A 21147-nucleotide genomic window follows, 5' to 3' on the forward strand; every position below is an offset into this window, starting at 1 on the left:
GATAAGAATTACACCACAGATAATAACTACATTAAAATGATGATTAAAACTTTGTTTTAAAAAGTGAAATGCATTTTGTGTATTCATTTTACATCACAAGTTTTAAAACTTTCCTAGGAACCTGTATTCTAGAGAAATAATTTCCATATGTGCCATAGTTTGGTCAGCATACTATTCGTTTGGGGAGATCTTAGAGACAGATACATGGAGATTTGAACAACTATTCTTTTATTAGCTATGCAATTTTGGACAAATTTCTTAACCTCTCTGAAATACAGGATATTCATCTATAAAATAAGAAATGACTATCCTCAGAGCACTGGTAACCTTAACCAATCAGTAATTTTAGTCCTTGTAATTTGAAATAAAGGGCACAGAAGGAATGACATGACTGACGTAATTTGCAATTGTGACACTGGAGGTGACTTGCGGAGCATCAGCGTAGGAACGTATGCAATCTGATGTATACAGAGACACTGCTAGCTCATAAAGGAGCTTTTTGCAAAATGGAAACATACATCCTCCTCAGGAAGATCACTGCACCACGCCAAGGCACACAGCTCAGGGACCAGAATGTGGGCTGAATTTCAGTCCTTGCTCAGGTAGTTTCCTTGGGGGCACAGAACGGCTTGCACCATCATATACGGTGGCCCAGTGCCTTCCTATTTCATGATAATTTTAGTTGTTTGTGATAGAGGTCCTCATAACCAGAGTTAAATGCAATGATGTGCTATAAGCAGGCTCTTTAAAAAAAGGCTCTGATTTGTAGCATTTGCTGATATCCATGGTGTAAATACTCTCACCATGACTGATTTCAAGCTACCAACATTTTGACAACTAGCTCACAAGACAATTATCTCTCACTCGCCTATAGGAGCCAACTCCAGCACACCCATTAGCAAAGAGTGAAATTCAAGCAACTGCCAGAAAATAGCCCTGAGACCTCATAACTTCCCTTAGATACGAAACATCCTATGAGCAGTTCCCATGGTAAAACAGAAGGGCTTCTAGGGCTAAAAGCAGTTTCATGGGAGGTATGCCTTTCCCTCCCCCACCAGATTATCTCCGTTTGACTGAGAAAAAATATTTCTTCACAAACTCTTATTGATTTCAATCTTATGGAAGACAAGTAGAAACATTTTAGAACATTATGTTTCAATGTACTGTGAAGAGAAAAAAAATGTGCTATAATCATTTTTTTTAAAATGAGATACACTTCCACAAGATGGTTTGGGAGGAGAGGAGACAGGAGATGATGTCACAAGTCTTGTATTGGAGAGAAGCCAGGCTATGCCAGCCAAGAAAAAAATAACCTATTGGTTACATCTTGTCACAGCTCATCGTGCCCTATCGGCTCATAATTCTGTTTTTTGGTCATATCTAGCAGACTTTCTGGTTACAGCAAATGTCATTTTTTTCATTTGTCATCAGAAATGAAGGTTAAACTATAATCAAAGACTTGGTGGTTGGATTGTCTTTAACTTTATTTCTGTTAAGTTGTGTTTAACTTTATTTTGGTTTTGTATCCTAGCACAAAGGAGGTAGAAAGATTTAGACAAAGGCATTCCTCATAGGGGAAAGGCTAGTGTGACCTCCCTTTGATTCCATTTTATTCACTTGAATTCAACAAATATAAACAAGACTTGCTCCCACCCCTCAAGAAGATTATTGTTTAGAAGTTGGACTCATCCAATTTGATCAAAGAAAAGAAAAATACTGGTGCTACTGGTGGTAGTAGTAGTCTTAATAGTAGTAGCAGTAGTAGAATAGTAGCAGCAGCAGCTAATGTAAGACCCAGGTTTGTACTTAGAATCTGATACTTATTGGATATGTGAACTTGAACAAGTTACTTGATTCCTCTGAGCCTGTTGCCTCATCTATAGAATGAGAATTCTACCTCACAGGATAAAAGGAATATATGTCAAGTTTTCAGTACCTTATCTGACACAGAGTGGGAGTAAAATAAATAGTATCTACAATTGTTAATAGTATCATCATCAAAGCATTGTTGTGAGGATTAAATTAGGTAGCATCCCTTTAAGAGCATGCAATAATTATTTAATGAACACCTACTGTGTGCTGGGTGCATCTGTAAACTGAGCAGCATATTCACTGCAACAGTGAAGGAACACGCAGAGGATCAGAAATAGGGTTTAAAGAAAGGTGATATTGAGAGGAGCACAGAAAAATGGAACAAGAGGTCTTGAGAGTCTTACCCCAGTTGGAAGCTACTAATTCCACAGAAGCATGCCCATTGCCCATCGCCACAGGATATCATAAATATGAGAATGAACTACTTCTACCACCTCATTCAAAGGTAGAGCTGAAAGTCTATAGCTCACCAATGGTGGATCAGCTAGATGAGTTTTACCTAGACATAAAGATCAACATTTTAATCAAACTTTGGAAAAATATTTGCTTTTAAGGTATAAATATCGAGAATGATTAGAGGAGCAATCAAGTTAGAAAACTTCTTTTACCCCGTCTTATGGTATTTGGTACCATTTCTTCAAAATGTAAAGGAGACGGGGAAACAACTTGCTTTTCAGAGAGTTTGTTTTGCAAAGTATCTTCAAAAGCACGCCTCACTGGATATGCTAATTTTTGGGGTTTTTCTTCAATTACCCCTGGAGAAAATGGCTTTAGACTACTTCCAGTAGAGCTAATCCTTACTTTTCTCTGCTCATTTGACATTACCTGGTAAAAATAATATGTCACTTCTCTGTATCTTGCGTATTTACTGTGCAGTTTCTGTGAATGACGTCAAGTAGGATTTTCAGAGCATATGTTCAGTCTCCTTTAGGGTGATTTGCCTTCCCCAGGCACAGTGTTTTGTAAAAGACAACTGTACACTTTCCTCCAGGAAGCTTCATGCTCATTTCATGGAGCATTTTGTATATTTCTTCGACATAAAGATATAGAAATGCTGTTACATTCACCTAGGCTATTTGTGGGTCAGGCTTTAGTGGCCTCAAAATGAGGACACTGTAATACTATCCTAATGGACAGAGCCATGTCCTTAAAGAATGACTTGAAGAGAGGCAGTCCAGTGTTGCAGAACAAGCACTGGACAGGGAATCAAAAGATAGAACTTAAAACTCTAGTTCTATAAAACTAGTTGTATGAACTTCAGACAAGTCATATGACAACTCTGGATATCTATCTCCCTATTTGTGAAGTAGAGATTAGACTACATTAATGCTTAGGTCCTTCCAGCCTTTGCACTACTGTCACCCTAGGTCTGGGACATCTCCTGGCTGGCTCGAGGCTCTTAATATTTTGCAAATTTAAGTCTTGAGTGGCAGGAATGAGGTTTTGTGATACTTGATTGAATATTCCTAATGATAAATATTTTAATTTGTGACAAAATCCAGTGGTGATCTCTGAAGTTAACAGGAATTTGAAGACAAATATTAATGGGAAAGTATGAAGAAAATATGTTTTTATTTTTTTTAGTTGCTACTATAGTCATATTCCCACAACCTGACCTTGATTGAATGTCCCCGAAATACCTCGTCAACACCTATTTTTCTGAGTGCTATTGAGCTGAGTATCTGACCCTTAAACCCACCCAGAAGCACAAAAATGGAAGGTGCTTAGAATGTCCCATCCTTGTCCTAACACTGCATATATTAATGGCTTCTGAATTGTTTATCTGATTGTCCCTTCTTAGAACCTTCACTTACCTAATGATTACCTACGGAATAAAGTCCAGAATCATCAGTATACCATAAAAAGTCCTTTCCAATCTGCCTTCTGCCAAATTGCTCATACACCTTTTCCATCATCCCTCTGCACATACTCGAACTTTACTACTTCATCTGCAGATATTGACTTGTGCATGTATTTGCTTCTGCCAGGGAGTATGGTCCTAACTATTTATACAAATAAATCCCTTATGTGTAAGCATTGCACATGCAGTCTCTTTTGTGAGAATGCTGTTCTTTGCTTTCTGTGCCCAGCAAACTTTTACTCAGCCTCAGATCTCAATTTCTTGAGTCTTTCCTAACTCCAGATTCCTCCCCCAAGCATTTACCTCACTGAATGGCAATTATCTTTTTTATGCCTTTCTTTTAGACTCTAAACTCCTAGACAATAGGAACAATGGCTTATTTATATCTGCATTTTTTGCACCCAGCATGGCTGACACAGAAAAGATTCTTGTAAACATTTTGGTGAATAAGAAGAGGGAAGTGGAGTCTACTTAAGTGAATGTCCACTTTACGCTCACCTCTTCTTTGAAACCCTCCTTGATTTACCCTCACTAATCCCCAGGCACTTCACTTTCCAGTTTTTCTATTTCACTCTTATCTTTATGTATTTGGGTTCAACGATGTTTGCCAACACTTGTGCTTTCTATATTTCATTTCATTTATTTTCATTAGACCATATTTTCTATATACTTTGTCTTTTCATACAGCTCTCCCCATGTGACTGTTTCAATAAAGCTGTAAATATTTCAATATGAATGTTATTTGCTTTGTGTTCGTGCCCTTTTATATTCATATTATCTATTTTGTCTACAATTAGATAGGAAGAGATGTTAAAAAATCATTTTGCTACAGCAACTTAGCAGAAGTACTGAATAAATATTTAATGATGGCAATGTGGACTCACTACGATATACAGAATGAAAATAAAGCAATTTTCACAATCATGCAATGTAAATCTCCGCTACAAAGATTTGTTGCCACTGAAATAGCCCCCATACAATATCTTACTTTTATGCTAAGGCTTTAAAGGTTTAAATGAGTTCCTGAATTTTAACTTTAATTCCAAGGCCACACAAGTAAGTCACTGGGCTTCGTTGTGCCATCAGCCTAATGTTCTAAGAATAGGAATGGATTGTCCTGATCTTAGGTTCAATCCTCTGCTCTAAAGGAATTTCTGTAGCTTTACATACAAATTATATACAGCTAGTCTTCCTTATTCCTTCAATGTGTTCTTCCTCAAATTTACCCCTCTCCCTGGAAACTCTTGCCAGATTAATTTTCCCAAGACTATCCTTCATCATCTCACTCAACCAAGATAAAAACATTCGATGTTAGATCCATTGAAGGGAGACTGATATGTTGAAATAGTTATACCATAGTATGGTAAACATTGTAGGGATGGATACATTATTCATTCAATAAATATTTAATGAGTCTTTACCAGTCCTTGTAATGTGCTAGTTCTTGGGGTATAGATTGGTTTAGTCCCTGTCTAGGTGTTTGGGAAGACTTGCAAGGGAAATATATCAGCTGGCACTTAAAGGTGAACTAGGAATTTACTACTTCATTCAAATGTCTTAATAATTCCTTACATCTGTGAATTAATCTATGAATTCAAAGTCTCTCTCTTTTTCTCTTTTCTCCAGAGCAAAATATAATAGTACTGGAAAGCAAAATGGCAAGGATTAAAATTTTAAAGGAAAACAAAATAACAAAGGAGAACCCAGAACTTGATCTAATATATGAAACTTTGAGTTACATATATTCTAAATAGTTTAGCACCTTTTGGTAAAAAAAAAATTTTAACATAAGTAAATTTGGGGAACGCAGTACTTTAAAGAAAGAGCTAAACTGCCAAAACATGTCTTGGTCTAATCCTAGGACAAGGACTCAGTGATGGGCAAAATTGAAAGGATTGACAAGGTACTCATCTGAAATACTAACAGCAGTTCTGCCTGCAGTGGAAGTAAGGGAGCTAAAGGCAAAGTTATACGAATATGGTAAATGGAGTCTTTAATCGGTGTGTTAAATTAGTGTATCACCGGTATGTACGTGGGAGGTTTGGTGTGTGGAGGGGATATGCACAGGGAGGATTATTGTTATTCTTCTCTTGGCTGAGTTTAAATGGAAGGACTCGAACAGAGAGTAGGAAAATCAACATTTCTATCTTCCTTTGGGAAATACAGAACTAGCCAACAAGATCCAATTAACACACATGGAAGTCAAGGGACCATTTTATAGTAATTCAGCCTTCTTCATCTCATGTTCACTAAACCCAAAATTGTCCACTCAATCCAATAAGGCATCCCCAATTTCCTTCCTATGTTAATTGCATTCTGTGTTATAAAATACAGGATAGTAGAGGAACAGGGTAAAATAACATTTATTCAGAAGCTGAACCTTAAGATGGCACGACCATGTACACAAATTGTATACTTTATTTTATTTATATGTAATGCTATTATAATCCCCCAATATTGTCTTTAATTTTAATTTTTTTCAGCATTTTATTAAACACATTTTAAAAGTCAGTACAATGTTGAAAGAATAATATAATGAACACCCATACTTTCTGGATTCAACAATTGTTAACCATATGCCAAATGTGTATTATCTTTCTATTTATGAAATTATCTTATCTATTAATTTATCTTCCCTGATCTATGCAGATAGCTAGAATTCACAAAACCATTTGAAGGTAACTTGCAGACAGAATGACTTCAGTATTTATCTCCTACATAACCATAACAGCATTACCACACAAAAGACAACTAATAATTACTTCTTAATGTTATTAATATCCAGTTCATATGCAAGTTCCCCAACTATCCTCCTCAATTGTTTATAGTATTTTTTTTTCCAAACCAGGATCCAATCATGATTCATGAATTATATTTGTATCATATCTTTAGTATGTTTTAATCTAATCATCTCCTCAGCTTTTTCCCATAACACTGAGCTTTCTTCCCCCCACTTTTATTCTGAATAATTAAAAACCTACAAAAAAGTTGAAAGAACAGGAAACAAACACCATTATACAACTTTACCTTATTCACCAATTGTTAGCATTTTGCCACATTTGCTCTCTGTAGCTCACTTGCTCTAATTCTATTATTTCTTCTACAGGCCATTTTTCTATAAAAATGTTTCCCTTCATTGTCTTAAGATGTTACTTATGTGAATGCAGGATGACTTAATACATTTCCCTTAGAATAAGGAGTTAGTATAAAAATCAACTCTAAGGATGGCAAATGTTCTCTTTCAATTTTTAAAAAAGTACCAACATTTTCTTTGATGTCCGCATTTGGTCAAGAGGAAACCCTTCAAATTGGCTCTCACGTTCTGGAACTTTTCCTGCCCCAAGTATAAAATCAGTCATCTCTCCAAGGAACTCTGTCTCCTTTCAGTAGAAAATGATAATTAGAAAGCAAGATCTTGGTGCTAGTTATGTTCTTGACTACTGGGGTGTTGTTTCTTAGGCCCTTTTAGTGAACAGATAGGGAATATATATATTTTTTCGAATGTCATGAGTAGATAATGATATTTCCAATTCAAATCTAACATTACATAGTATTTCCTTAAAATTCCTTGACTTTATAACTCCTTTCTCTTACACTAAAAATGTTTGTTTTCTTAATAATATTTTTACTTATTTGCTTTATTCTACATTATACAGCAAATAGCTTCAAAATTATAACACTAATAATACAAATAAACAATGAAACTATTGAATAAAATGTAGGGTTTTTGCAGTTCAACTTTTTTCCTTAGAATGCACTCAAAATAAGATAAACTGTATTCAAAAGTCACTTGAAATAATTATTTTCTCTTTGGGATTAAATTAGTAGTCTGATACACAGGCTGGGTTGTTTGAATTTGTTTGCGTTGTTAGAATTTATTGTTTTCTTTCCCTTAAATTTTATTTATTTTGTACATTTACGTGATTCAGAAGTAAAAACTGTGGTAAAAGATATAGCAGAGAGGTATTGCTTCCATTTTTTCCATTTCTCCCATTCCCCTGTAGGTGTAGTCATATATAATTCATTGTCCAAGTGGGATACTTTTGAGAAGGAATTGGATTACTTAAAATAATTATAATTCATAATTTTTGAAATACTTAAGTATTGACTGAAGCCTTATCTTATCAGAGGACAAGTAAAATAGTCACACACTAAAGCAATTCTTTAAAAGCTTTTAAGAATATCTAAAAGTCTTTATATACTAAAAATAACATATATACATGTGTAATAAAGCAAGTTTAAAAATAAAAGATTCTATCCTGGACAAAATGATTTTCATTGGTGGGCTTACATTGTTACCAATTATTATTATTTTCTGTTTACCACTTGGCATCTCTTACCACAAAAGTAATGAAGTGTGTGTGTGTGTGTGTGTGTGTGTGTTTATTCTTTTCTTCCTTTCTAATGAGATTTAAAACATCTTGCTTGCTATTTCACTTATTAAGTATACTTACAATTATTCCATAACAGTCTACAGAGATCTTCTTCATTCTTTTTTATAACCACATAGCACCTTATTGGGTAGATGACCATGGCTTATTCAACAAATTCCCTGTTGATTGGATATTTGAAATTCTTCAGTGTCTTGCTGTTGTATACAATGTTGTCACAAATAACCTTGTGGATATGCTCTTTAGTATTTATAGAGGCATGATTGTAGTGTAGTTTCCTAGAAGTGAGATTTCTGGATTGGAGGGAAAACACATATGTAATTTTGTTAGGTACTGTCAAATGCACTGTCATAGGAGATCTAATGCTTTGTACTCCCACTAGCAATTATATGAGAATCCCTGCTTCTTTTGTCAACTAAGTTGTTATCAAACTTTGGAATTTTTGCCAATAAAATAATAGGAAAGAGTATCTTAGTAGAATTTTACTTCTCTTATAAGTGATGTTAAGCGTCTTTTCATATGTTTGAGGGTCTTTTGTCTTTCTTTTTGGGTGCAGTCTGTTCATGTCTTCTGTCCACTGTTCTCTTGGGCCTTTGGTATTTTTCTTCCAGATTTCTAGAGGTTCTTTCTATGTTAAAGTATTAGATCTTTGTGCCTGTGAACTAAGTTGCAAGTATATTTTTACAGTTTGTTATTCATATTTTGAAAAATGTAAATATATACATGTATATGGTTTTATTGCTCATATTATATATATACACATACATATGTATGTATATATGTTATTGCTTGTGGATTTTGAGTTATATTTACAGAAGCTTTCTCCTCTCTTATGTTTTAAGGAATTAATCATGTTTTCCTCTTTTTTTTTTCTTTTTTACATCCAGCTCTCAGATCCATTTGGAATTCATTCTAGTGTACAGTGTGAGGTACTGATCTAATTTTTTCTTTTTCCATGTGACTATCCAGTTGTCTCAATACTATTTTAAAATTTATTTTTTTTCTCACTGATTTGAGATGTCACTTTATCATACACCAAATCAATGTATATATTCGGGTCTTTTTCTCAACCTTTTTTTTTGTACTTTAAGTAAATGTGCAAATATCATACTGTTTTAATTATGGATAATAATAGTCTCCAAAGGTCAGAAGAGATTATGGTTTTCCCAAGGTCAATTCATTGAAAACAAAAATTAGAGCCAGGATTTGATCCATGGCAACCCTACGTTTGTATGATTTAAATAAGCTTCTAAGCAGCATCGTTATCTCAGTTAAATAAGTTATCTGATATAGTTATCTTATTGATAATAAGTGGTGGTGTTTGGTAGTTGTAAACTACAAAAATTAGGGGTGCAGAGTAGTTTTTGTAGCACAAAATGATTATCTTAAAAGTCTTCTGACCCCTTTCCTAATATATGGGTTATCCCATATATGGGTTATCCTATAGTCTATAGTCTAACTCCAAAAGCTCTTGAAGAACCCTTTACTTCCAGAAGTAGGATTTTATATGCATACATACTATTAGAGTATATATGGCAAACTTTGAGCTGATCTGAGTGGTAATGGACATGGGGGGTAGGGGGAGAGAGTCTGTATTATTTTCTCTTATGACCCACATTCTAATGTCCATGTAATGAGAATCCCTATGATGAATGCATTATTTTATAAATGTGAAAAAAAAACCCACTAGAAAATAGATATGAGGCAAATAAATGCTGTTTCCCTAGTGTTGCACAGTTTAAAACAAAAACAAAAGCCCACTGGCAGAAGCCATCTGGTCCTGGCAACCTTCCCGGTTAAACACTTTTAATTGCTTCTATGATCTTGGTGGGTTGATGTGCCATGGTTTACAGGGATTTGGGAGAACTGACCTTTATGAAGTAATCACAGTTCGTTGTACAAAAGAACTCCGAGTTACCAAAGCAGGCAGCATATCCTGCTGTGGGGCTGTGGTAATAAAAATGGATCGATGTGTGATGGTGTCCTATTTGGAATAACTTCACTACAATATTCTAGATGTAAGGCCATGCCAACAGCCAAAAACATTCCACCTGGAATGTTCTGTGAGTTTTGGCAGTGATCGTAAATCTAGTAGGGTCTGTAAGTGAGATTTGTATATTGTTAGTCACTCTTATGACACCAAGTCCCTTTTCTGTATATCATCTTGAATTTTTTATTGAAATACAGTTGATGTACAATATTATGTTAGTACAGGTGTACTACATAGTGATTTGACATTTGCATATGGTATGAAATGATCATCGTGCTAAGTCTAGTAATCATCTGTCCCCATGCAAAGTTATTAAAATATTATCGACCATATTCCTTATGCTGTATATTATATCCCCATGGTTTATTTATTTTATAACTGGAGAATTATACCTCTTAATCCCCTTCACCTATTTCCCCCAACTTTCTACCCGCTCCTCTATGGCAACAACTTGTTTGTTCTCTGTATCTATGAGTCTGTTTTCCTTTTTCCATTTTAATTTTGTTTATTTTTGTGTTTGTTCTGCTTTTTAGTTTCCACATATAAGTGAGATCTTATGGTATTTGTCTTTCTCTGACTTATTTCACTTAGCATAATATCCTCTAGATTCATCCATGTTGTTGCAAATGGCAAAATTTTTTTAATGGCTGAGTAATATTCCATTTTGTGTGTGTGTGTGTGTGTACATGTGTGTGTGTATCTCACATCTTATCCATTCATCTATTTTGGGAGAAGACATTTTCTGATACAGCATTATTTTCCCTATCTATTTTTAATTTCATTCAGAATAAGTTTAGCTCAAGCTCTTGAATTATCACCTCTTTCTCTTATACCCTTCCTCCTCCTCTTCAAACTTCTCTGAAATTTCTGAAGAGAATGGGCCATACCCTGACCCCTTGTTCCTGAGCTGTCCTTATTCAGAGCAGCTGTGTTCTCAGAGGATGCATCCAATGAGGAATGCTGTAATAATGTGATTCTGTCCGAGGAACAGACACTGTGTGGTAATAGAGAAAAGAAAATTACACTGGGAAGTAGAGAGCAAAGTCTGTGACCTGGCTTGGCTCCTGGGTGTGACCTTGGACAAGACCTGAACCTCTCTGAGACCTAGATCTTTCATCTCTAAGGCAAGTGGGCTGGCTCAGAGATCTCTGGTCTTTTTCCTCTTCTGACATTCTATCTCTTTGAAGGTTTGTAACCAATAAAAGTAAATTGGGACATTATATAACAAATACCTACCCCCATTTATGCATCTGACAGTTCCCAGAGTTAGCCCTTATGTTGCTGGGATTTGGTACAATATTCTTTCTTCGTAGCAAAAACGATCACGTGTGTGATTTTTATGGGTGGGGCTGCTGAACTCTGTAGATTCTGTGACTGTTCCTACAAAGATAGGGGCCAGTTGTTAAGCAGGACAGTACAGTAACAGTTCTGCTCAGCTGAAGTTAAAGTAAAGACACTTTATTGAAAATTTGCATTTCTAGTCCCTAGTGGGTGATGATGTAGTCATTTCCACTTTAGCATTAAAGAAAAGAAAAAGTATTACATAGTTAAGCCATTTGTAATTCTTATTTCTGTGGAACCAAACTGACATCCCTCTAAATACAAATAAATATTTTGCCCTAAGCGTAGAAAAATGATTAATCATGACTTTATAGCTTGTGCAAGAAGGATGACTGTATTCGCTTGTTAACATTGGGTCATTTCTCCGTTGTTGGACAAGTAGTACATTGGAGAGGCTGAATAATGTTTCTGCTTTCTAGAAAATTAGATTTATATGTATGTCTAAAAACACAGCTGTCATTATATCTGTCAGTTAATTCTGCATATATTTATTTGCACTATTAAATAATCATGGGAAAAATTTTTTTTAATATTATTTTATAGTTATTAAAGAGAGTATCTGAGGAAAACAGGGATATAGGACCTCTTGCAATCACTTCCAGGAAGGCTGTAAGTGGTTCAATTTGTGGTTAGAGTTCCTGACTGCTTGGGAGTCATTTTGATAAGTGGGAGCTTCACCTCTCTGATGGGTAAGAAGTCTGTAAGAAAATGCTGATATTATTAATTGGCGATCATAGAATTTTAGAGGTAATAAAGACCTGTGGGATCATTCAGCTCAGTCTGTTTACTTCACTGATGAAGAAACTGAGGCATAAAGAAGTTAAAACTCTGTTCAACATTGGTGACTATTTTGAGGGGAACTAATTTGAGAGCTATATGATACCTAAGTTGATTCTGTGTATTGTATAAATATTAAGTTTTCGTTCTTGGAATGCTTATCTAGTACATCCTCCAAGTATAATTTGTCATTTGTTAATTTATTTGTTCAGTTTATAAATTTAATATTATCTGGATGTCAAAACAGACAAGCATAAAAATAATATTATGACCTATTCTCATTCATAAGTAAGAATGATTAGATTTTAAATAAAATACACCCAGCAAAAATTAATATCAATTGAAGAATCATCTATGAAGGATAAATGGAAATGAATCCCTGGAAGGCAAAGGTGGTTTAATTAGAAATCTATTATCATAAATCATAAAATCTAAAATTAAATAAACAAAAAAGTATCATTCTAATATATGTTAAAGGCATTTGATAAAATCCAACACTCATCCTGACAAAAACTCTTAGAAAACTAAAAGTAAAAGGCTACATATTTAACTTTGTAAATAACAGCTATCCCAGACTTACAATCTTTTTCATACTTAATGTTGAAAGACTAAAAGAATCCCCATTAAAGTTGGGGGAAAAGAAAGATAATCATTGTTAGTGTTATGCTTTAACATTATTTGAAATTTCTGAGCACTGAAACATAACATGAAACAGAATGAGACATATCCAATAGAAGATTAATTCCTTTTTTCCCCCAAAACTCGAGATGTGCCTAATATAAGACAGGTATTAAAAAAAATCAGTTGCTTCCCTAATTACTCCAATAAAGAAAAAATATAGTTTTAAATATTCCATTTACAATAGCAGCAAAAAGTACAACATACCTAGGAATAACTCTAGTACTATCTATGCAGGATATAGATGAAGAAAACCATACAATTTTATTGGTTGATGTCAAAGGGTATTTGAATAAATGATAAGTTAACCCATATTCCTGCATATGAAATGTGAAATTGAAAAAAAATTAAAAATTTTCAATATTTAATACAATTCATCCTAGACCAAATAATAAAGTATTTAAACCTAACAGAAGGATTCTATGTTTGCTTAGACTAATAAATGGATGGTAAGAGTAATGTTAGTTGTCAAAGGGTAGAATAATGAATGCCCTATTTGTCCTACTGCACATATGCATGAATAGCATACATTAATAAGCATTACAAAGCTGTAACAATTTAAAAATGGTGCAGTGCTGACACAAGAACTGGCAGACAGGCCAATTCAATAGAATGGCTAACTGTGAAATAGAGCTTAGTGTAAACAATAATGTCATATAGGATGAAGGAATGAATACAAATCAAAGAAAGAACAGATAGAGTATTCAAAACTTGGTGTTCAGAAAGCTGATAATTTGCTAAGAAACAAAGTTAGAGCCATTCTATATTGGTATAAAGAGTAGTTAAGAGAACAGGCTCTAGGGGCTGACAGAGTTCAAACAAACACCAGCTACATCACTTACTTAGTCATGTAATCTTGGATAAGCAAATCGATCTCTCTGAACTTTAGTTTCCTCACATATAAAAAGGGACAGTAGGAGTTATTCCCAATAACTATTAATATAAGTAATAGTTATAAGGAGGTTATGGGAATTAACTAGGCGATAATTCATATAGTTAATTTAGTATACTGCTTGCAAATACTCTTCACTCAATAAACATGATCAGTTATTTCTATCAGACACCAAGGTGATTACGTATGTATTAATAGGCTAATGTAAAAATAAAACCATGAAAAGTCCATATTTAACTGGTCTTAGTTTTGAGAAGGACTTTCTAATAATAAATACAATAGAAGAATTCACAAAGAAAAAAATAGATGTGACTACATAAGAATTTTAAAATACTACGTTTAAAATATAAAAAGCTGCAAAGCCGCAAATAAAACAGTTATATATAAACTATAAAGAGCTCTTACAAATCAATATAAAAATCAGCAACATCCTAGACAATTAACAAACATTAAGATAAATTCAAATAAGTTTTTTAACATTCTAAATCAATATTTGAAACAACGTAAATAAAAAATATGAATGTGCATCAAATTAGGAAAAGAATATGGCAGTGCTCCAGTTGCCAAGAGTGTGGGAAGATGATCACTCCATGATTCTGCTGGACAGGATTTATATCATGTAACATTTTGGAAGACAATTTGGCAACACTTTATAGAGTCTCAAAATGCTTTCACCATTTTAGTCTTATTCTAGGAATTCATCCTAGGGAAATAATCAGAAAAGCAAATAAACATTTTTGTATACTTATTTTATCATAACATTGTTTATAATAGTGGTCACATCCATGAAATGGAATAGCATGCAGCCAAAAGAAATCATGTATGTGAAGCATATTGAATGGTGGTCCAATTTCTCACAATAATGGCTAAAACATTATGCAATTTATTATCAGTAATCACACCAGTAGCTACATTTATCACTACATCTGCATCTAAATGTGCACCTATACACAGAAGGAAATATACCAGTTTTCTAGGTAGATACCAGAATTACAGGTAAATTTTACTTTTATTTTATGTTGTGTATTTTTAGGTTTTCTACAATAATTAGCAGCACTTTTACCATCTGAAAAAATAAGACAAATAGTTGAAATATAGATGGCATTCTGTTTGTCTCTACTTTTTTGGAAGGTAATACTTCACATATGATGTGACAACTTGCGTTTATGAGATTTTGTTGTATTTCATCAATTTTGCATGAATTTAAATTTAACCTTTGGAAAATTAATATTAGACTTTCTTTTTAATTTGTTTGTAAAACTTGGGAGTGAAGAACAAAACTGAGGTTATGAAATTGCTCTCAGAAACAGCTGGAAACATCATTCAGTATTGTATTCTGTTTAATGTTCAGTGCCCTTTCACAGGGAGCTAAGAGAAATATGAGTCTTGGCATATGTTATTTTTGCATGAAAGCTTACCAAAATCCCTGGTGTATTTCAGTTGCAGGAGTGATAGGCAATAGCATTTTTTTGTCTCTGCCATACAGTTTGGCATTTGATTACAGTTTAGTGCTTCATAATATACTGTCCTTGGAATTTCTCCATCTTATGAACTCTCAAAGTATTTTATCTTTTTATTCAATTTTAGCACATTTTATTCCAGTTATCAAGTTTTTATTTATTGAGCAAGTTTTATCTTGTAGTAAATCCTACTTCTTCTACCAGATTGTGAACTCCTTGAAGTCGGGAACTTCTTATTCACTTCTTATTCACTTCTATACCTCCTGGACCTCACCCAGAATATCTTGCACACGAAGGTAGTAATTCGTTACATGAATAAATAGAATAAATGAGAAATAACTATTTAATATATTGCCTTCTAATTGTTTCAGATTCTGTTTTTTCTCTGCCAAGATTGGAAGTTTCAGGAAAGCAAAGCCTAGGATGTCACATACTATTTTTGCACCTAATACCTGCTAATAAACTCATAAGTATTGCCCACTTAAATTGTTTACCTTTTGCTTTGCAAAGTAAGTTTAGATGAAATTATCTGAACATGGCTTATTACCACAACTAGTAGTTAACCTTAAACAATGAACAAGGATTTATTTAAAGATTTTGCTTTTGTTTTTAGCCTAATTTATGATAACAAGTGGTTGTTACTTAAAGCCTCATCATTTCCACTTATCACTTCCAAATATTTGATAAGTACCTATAATGGACCAGGCATCATTCAAGCTAGTAAATAAAAAAAGGTAAAATTCCCTGCCTTCATAGAACTTGCATTCTAATGAGGATGGTGGGAGAGGAAATAAATAAGTGAAAATGATGTTAGGCGCTAATAAATTTAGTTTTGAAAAATAAAAAGGGAACAACTAAAAAAAAGCTTCATTGTAAAAGTGTCATTTTAGCAAAGACTTGAAGGAGGCGAGGGAGTGATCCTATGGCTATCTCAGAATGAGAATTCCAGGCAGAAGCTAGAGCGAGTCATAAGACCTGAGGAGGGTGTGCTCTTGGTATATTTAAAGCACAAGGACTAAAACAGTGACCCATTAGAAAATTTATACCGAAAGGTATAGAAGATCTATACCTGACTTTGCAAAGTTGTGATGAGGTATAAACTGCATGTAAAGCACTTAGCACAGTCTTGTACATATCAAATAATTGATAAGTATTATTTATCATCATTATGTGAATTACATGAGCTAGACTCTTAGAACATTGCTAGAAAAAAGCACCATACACTGATGTCTTTTTAGGGTGAAAACATGTCTGTGTCAAGCCTACCTGATTCTAATACATTATTTCCTTGCATAACTAACTACTTGCTATGTATTCTTTATTTCTGGTGGATAACTACTTATTCATGTTTCTAAATAAAATTATTTAAAATGTGTCCATGGAGCTTCTGTGAATGAGCTGAGGGAGTTTGAATTTGTACTATCCAAATGCCCAGAGATCTCTGGCATGGGATTGCTCAGCAGGCTTTTCATGCAAAGTTACAGGGCTGAGGTAAAGGCCCTGCTGCTCAGAACCCAGTGTTCCATACTCCCTTGGTGATGGTTATGGTCGCTCTCATAGACATTAGGTCTTACAGACATCCTCAACGTGAGCCAAGTTCCCTTAATGGATGTGCTGGAAAGAGCTCAGTGTTACTGAGTCAAGAATGTAATTTGAGCTGTGCCAACTGGAAACAAATTGATCATTTTGGCCCACATACCTGAATCTGAAGAAGTCCTTCCCCATCAGGGAAGACTTTCCAACATGATGCAGTTAAATTCCCAAATGTTCCTGGATATGGAGTCCTAATTTAGATTTGCTATTAAGCCCTTGAATATATTTTCAAATATGCCCTTTTAAATGCTCAATGGAAAATGGGATGAGGTTCTAGTATGTATTGTTGCATGCATGATCCTTAGTGACATTTTCTTTTTATTCCTTCCAAATTGGGAAAACAATTGCAAATAATTTCCTTGCATTTGGACAAAGAAAGGGAGCACAAAGTATTCCCAAGATCTCTTGGAGTAGTTCGTCTGTCTAAGATTGCTGAGATTACTAGTTTATAGACTTTGAAAACTTTGTTTCCTAAGCAACAGCGAAAAATAGAGTCAAAATCAATTTCTGAAGTCAAAAGTAAGTACCATGGTTAAGCCTGTTTCTATACCAAAACCAAACTAGATAAAATGGAAAAGGAAAACAGAATTAATTGGGTTTTCTTAAATTCTTTATTGATCCACTTGCAATGCAGGCCAGACAGAAACGTACAGCCAAAATACTTTCACTGTTCCTAAAATGTTAAATGGTGTCAGAAATGGACAGGTGTGAAATTTCATTAGGAAAATTCCTGTAGGTGAGAAGGAAGAGAAGAACAGAAGTTAGGTAGAGATAGAATAAAAAAAAATAGAAGTTTTGGCTAAATTGTCCTAGTTTCTGCTTCTTTTCTTCATTATTTCATACTTCTTTTTTATGAAGTCATTTTGTCTGTTTTAAACCCTTCCCATTTTAAGAAAACCAGATATATTCAAGATTTAGATGACAAGCATCCTTTTATGTCTTGTTTTAACAACTTTACTGAGGTATAATGACATATGATAAACCACATGTTTAAAGTATATAATTTGATAGATTTTGACATATGTCTCCCTCTGTAGATCATCACCATAATCAAGATAGTGAACACGCCTACCATCCCCTAAAGTTTGCTTGTGTTTTTTCATAAACCTTCCCTCCTCTCACCCTGTCCAGTACCAGTCAACAACTGATATGCTCTGTGTCACTAAAGATTTGTTTACATCTTCTAGCATTTTATATAAATGGAACCATAATGGAATCATATGGTATGTGCTCTTTTAGTCTGGCTTATTTCACTTAGCCTGATTATTCTGGGATTTGTCCACGCTTTTGCTCATACCAATAGCATTCCTTTTTATTGCTGAGTAGTATTTCATTGTATGAATATAATACAGTTTGTTTATCTGTTCATCTGTTGATGGACATTTGGGTTTTTTCCCCCAGTTTTTGGCTATTCCAAATAAAACTGTTGTGAACTCTGTACACTATCTTTAAATGAACATATGTTTTCATTTATGTTGGGTAAATGCCTAGGAGTAGAATGGCTGGGACATGTTGTAGATACACGTTTAACTTTTCAAGAAACTGCCAGACTTTTCCAGAGTGGTTATGCTATTTTCCATCCCCAAAGTGATTATTCCATTCTACATTTGCACACTTATCTCTCTCACTGGCTGGACATTTTCCTGAGTTCAGTTGGCTGTAAGAACATATCTATTTCCTCTATCTTCACCATGAGGATAGCTCCCAAATTTATGCCTCTAGTTATCATCTTCCTCTGGATCTTCAGCTCTGCAATTCCAACTGCTAATTTGCTAATCATCTACTTTACTAGTACTTTTATAAGACTATGAAGATGGGGCACTGGATCCATGCCCTAGCTCAGTTCCCCTGAATTCTCTTTCCTTTGGCAGAACCCAGGGTAGAACTGCTTCCTGGCATGATTTCGCCCTATCATGAATAAAACCTCTCTTTAACTCTTTTCAACTCCTGTGAGACAGAATGGAACTTTCACGAAGACTTCACTGAATACTTCACCAAAGACATCAAGAGATATGAACACAGAGAATAAGAAGAGGGTTTTCTGATCCCTCACACAGTTAGCATGCTCATAGGAGCTAAAGTCCCTGCCCCAGGGAAAGAGGACTGGTACCAAAGGACAGGCACCCTGCCCCCATCTGTAGTCAGGAGAGGGGATTCTGAGGCAGACCTTGGCTGGATTCACACAGTGCCATTGTTAGTTGAGTGACTTCCAGAAAGTTCCTTAACTTCTCTGAGTCTACTTATGTGTAGACTGGAGCCACCTCATAGAATTCTTTTAAGATTGAATAAAATAAGTAATTGTTTGACTCATATTAAATACTTGATGTTAAATTTGATAAACATTTTAACCATATAAAATCCAATACAAGCCTTAGATATCTGTATGTACCTTGACTCCAATGATCTTTTGACCCCTACCTTATCTTATATTCATTGATCTTATCTTTTTTCTGGTTATCACCTCTCTCCTAGCTTTACTACTTTTCCTACCCAGTTTAAATCTAGTAGAAATTCATTCTAATCACTTCTATTGCATAAATTCTCAACTTTCTTGTATTACTTTCACTTTGTCCCTTGTTTTCACAGAATTCACCATTCAGTAAGGAAACTATATATTAAATAGACAACTGTAAATGTTGCAATGCTCAAGGACTTGGTTTTGAGCTTTTTTCAGTAACTCAGCTAGTGATCATGGCTTTATATACCAGCTATATGCCAGTATCTTCTTTGAAATGCTAGACCTGTATATGCAGCAGTTCCCTTGATGTCTCCGCTCAGATGTCTAAAAATATCTCAAAATTAACGTGTCCAGAACCAAACTTCTTATTTTTCCCTAGAAACCTGCTCTATCCACAAAATTCATTTCAGCTGGTGGTAAATGTAGCCTTCTAGTTGCTCATGTCAATAGGTCTGGACTCATCCTTGCTCCTCTCTTTCTCTCATACCCATATCCACTATCTTAAAAATATGTCCAGAACCCAACCATTGTTTTTTATTTCCATGTGCATTAGTTTTGTCCAAGCTACCATTACCTTTAAACTTGATCATTGCAATACTTTCTTAATTATTATCTCTGCTTCCAGCCTTGACCCCCTACAGTCAAAATTTTCAGGACAGCAGCAAGAATGACCTTATTAAAACATTATTCATATCGTGTTACTACTCTGAAATTGCTCCCAACCTCATTCACAGCAAAAGCCAATTTGCCCACAATAGCTTATGAGGCTTACAAGTTCTACTTTCCACATTCTCCCTTCGCTCACCTCTCTACCTTTCTGATCTTATTTTATACTGTCTTTCTTCTCACTCTGCTTCAGCTACTCTGACCTCCATGATGTCATCAGACAAGCCAGCCATAGTCTTTCGCATAGAATATTCATTTCCCATATATCCTTCTAGCTTACTTTCATTTCCTTAAGATCTCTACTCGAGTGACTTTTTCAATGAGGTTTACCTCAATCAGCCTATCAAAAAATTTAACCACTCTAACACTTTTTATTCCATTTATCTGTTCTCTTTTTTCTTTAGCTTGTATCAATATTTAATAGATGATATATGTTGCTACTTATCTTTCTTATTATTTCCTCCCTACACTAAAATGTAAACGTGAGGTAGGGATTGTTGTCTGTTTAGTTCATTGTTACATTCCCATTGCTTAGAAATACGGTGGGTGCATAGTAATCCTCAAAAGTGTTGAATAAATGAATGAATGGAGGAAGGGTTTTTTTTCATTACTTTGCTTACTTGACATGTATACTCCTATCTTTTCCAGAGCCATCACGACTTGAACAGATCTAAAAATTAACATACCATTACCCCTTTCACTTTCTGTATGGATGTAGAAATCCCCAAGGCACAGGTTAAACCTCCTAGAATACACTGAAATAGAAAATGTCAACAACACTTCCTTTAAAAAAAAATTGTCTGCTTTAGAGGAGCTTACAAAGAACCCTCACGTGGACACTATTGACCACGAGGAATAATCAACAAATTATATTAAATCTCTAAGAAATTCATTAGTGAAAATTTCATAAGAGACTATAAAATAAGAATACTTAAAATTATAATGAGGGGCTTCCCTGGTGGTGCAGTGATTAGGAATCTGCCTGCCAATGCAGGGGACATGGGTTCCAGCCCTGGTCCGGGAAGATCCCACATGCCGTGGAGCAACTAAGCCCGTGCGCCACAGCTACTGAGCCTGCACTCTAGAGCCCGTGAGCCACAACTACTGAAGCCCACGTGCCTAGAGCCTGTGCTCCACAACAAGAAAAGCCATGGCAATGAGAAGCCTG

At 34.7% G+C, this 21147-nt stretch overlaps 1 protein-coding gene across 1 annotated transcript in view; it reads left to right on the plus strand.

Moving 5' to 3' along the window:
• DLG2 (discs large MAGUK scaffold protein 2) overlaps window positions 1-21147 on the plus strand; it is a 2041254-nt gene that overhangs the window by 1068872 nt on the left and 951235 nt on the right. Inside the window, exon 6 of the mRNA XM_073808350.1 lies at window positions 9012-9053. Within this exon, the coding sequence (XP_073664451.1) occupies window positions 9012-9053 (42 nt within the window). The remainder of the gene's footprint in view (window positions 1-9011; window positions 9054-21147) is intronic.

This window comes from Tursiops truncatus, chromosome 8 (assembly GCF_011762595.2).
Source record: "Tursiops truncatus isolate mTurTru1 chromosome 8, mTurTru1.mat.Y, whole genome shotgun sequence".
Classification (NCBI taxonomy): Eukaryota; Metazoa; Chordata; class Mammalia; order Artiodactyla; family Delphinidae; genus Tursiops; species Tursiops truncatus.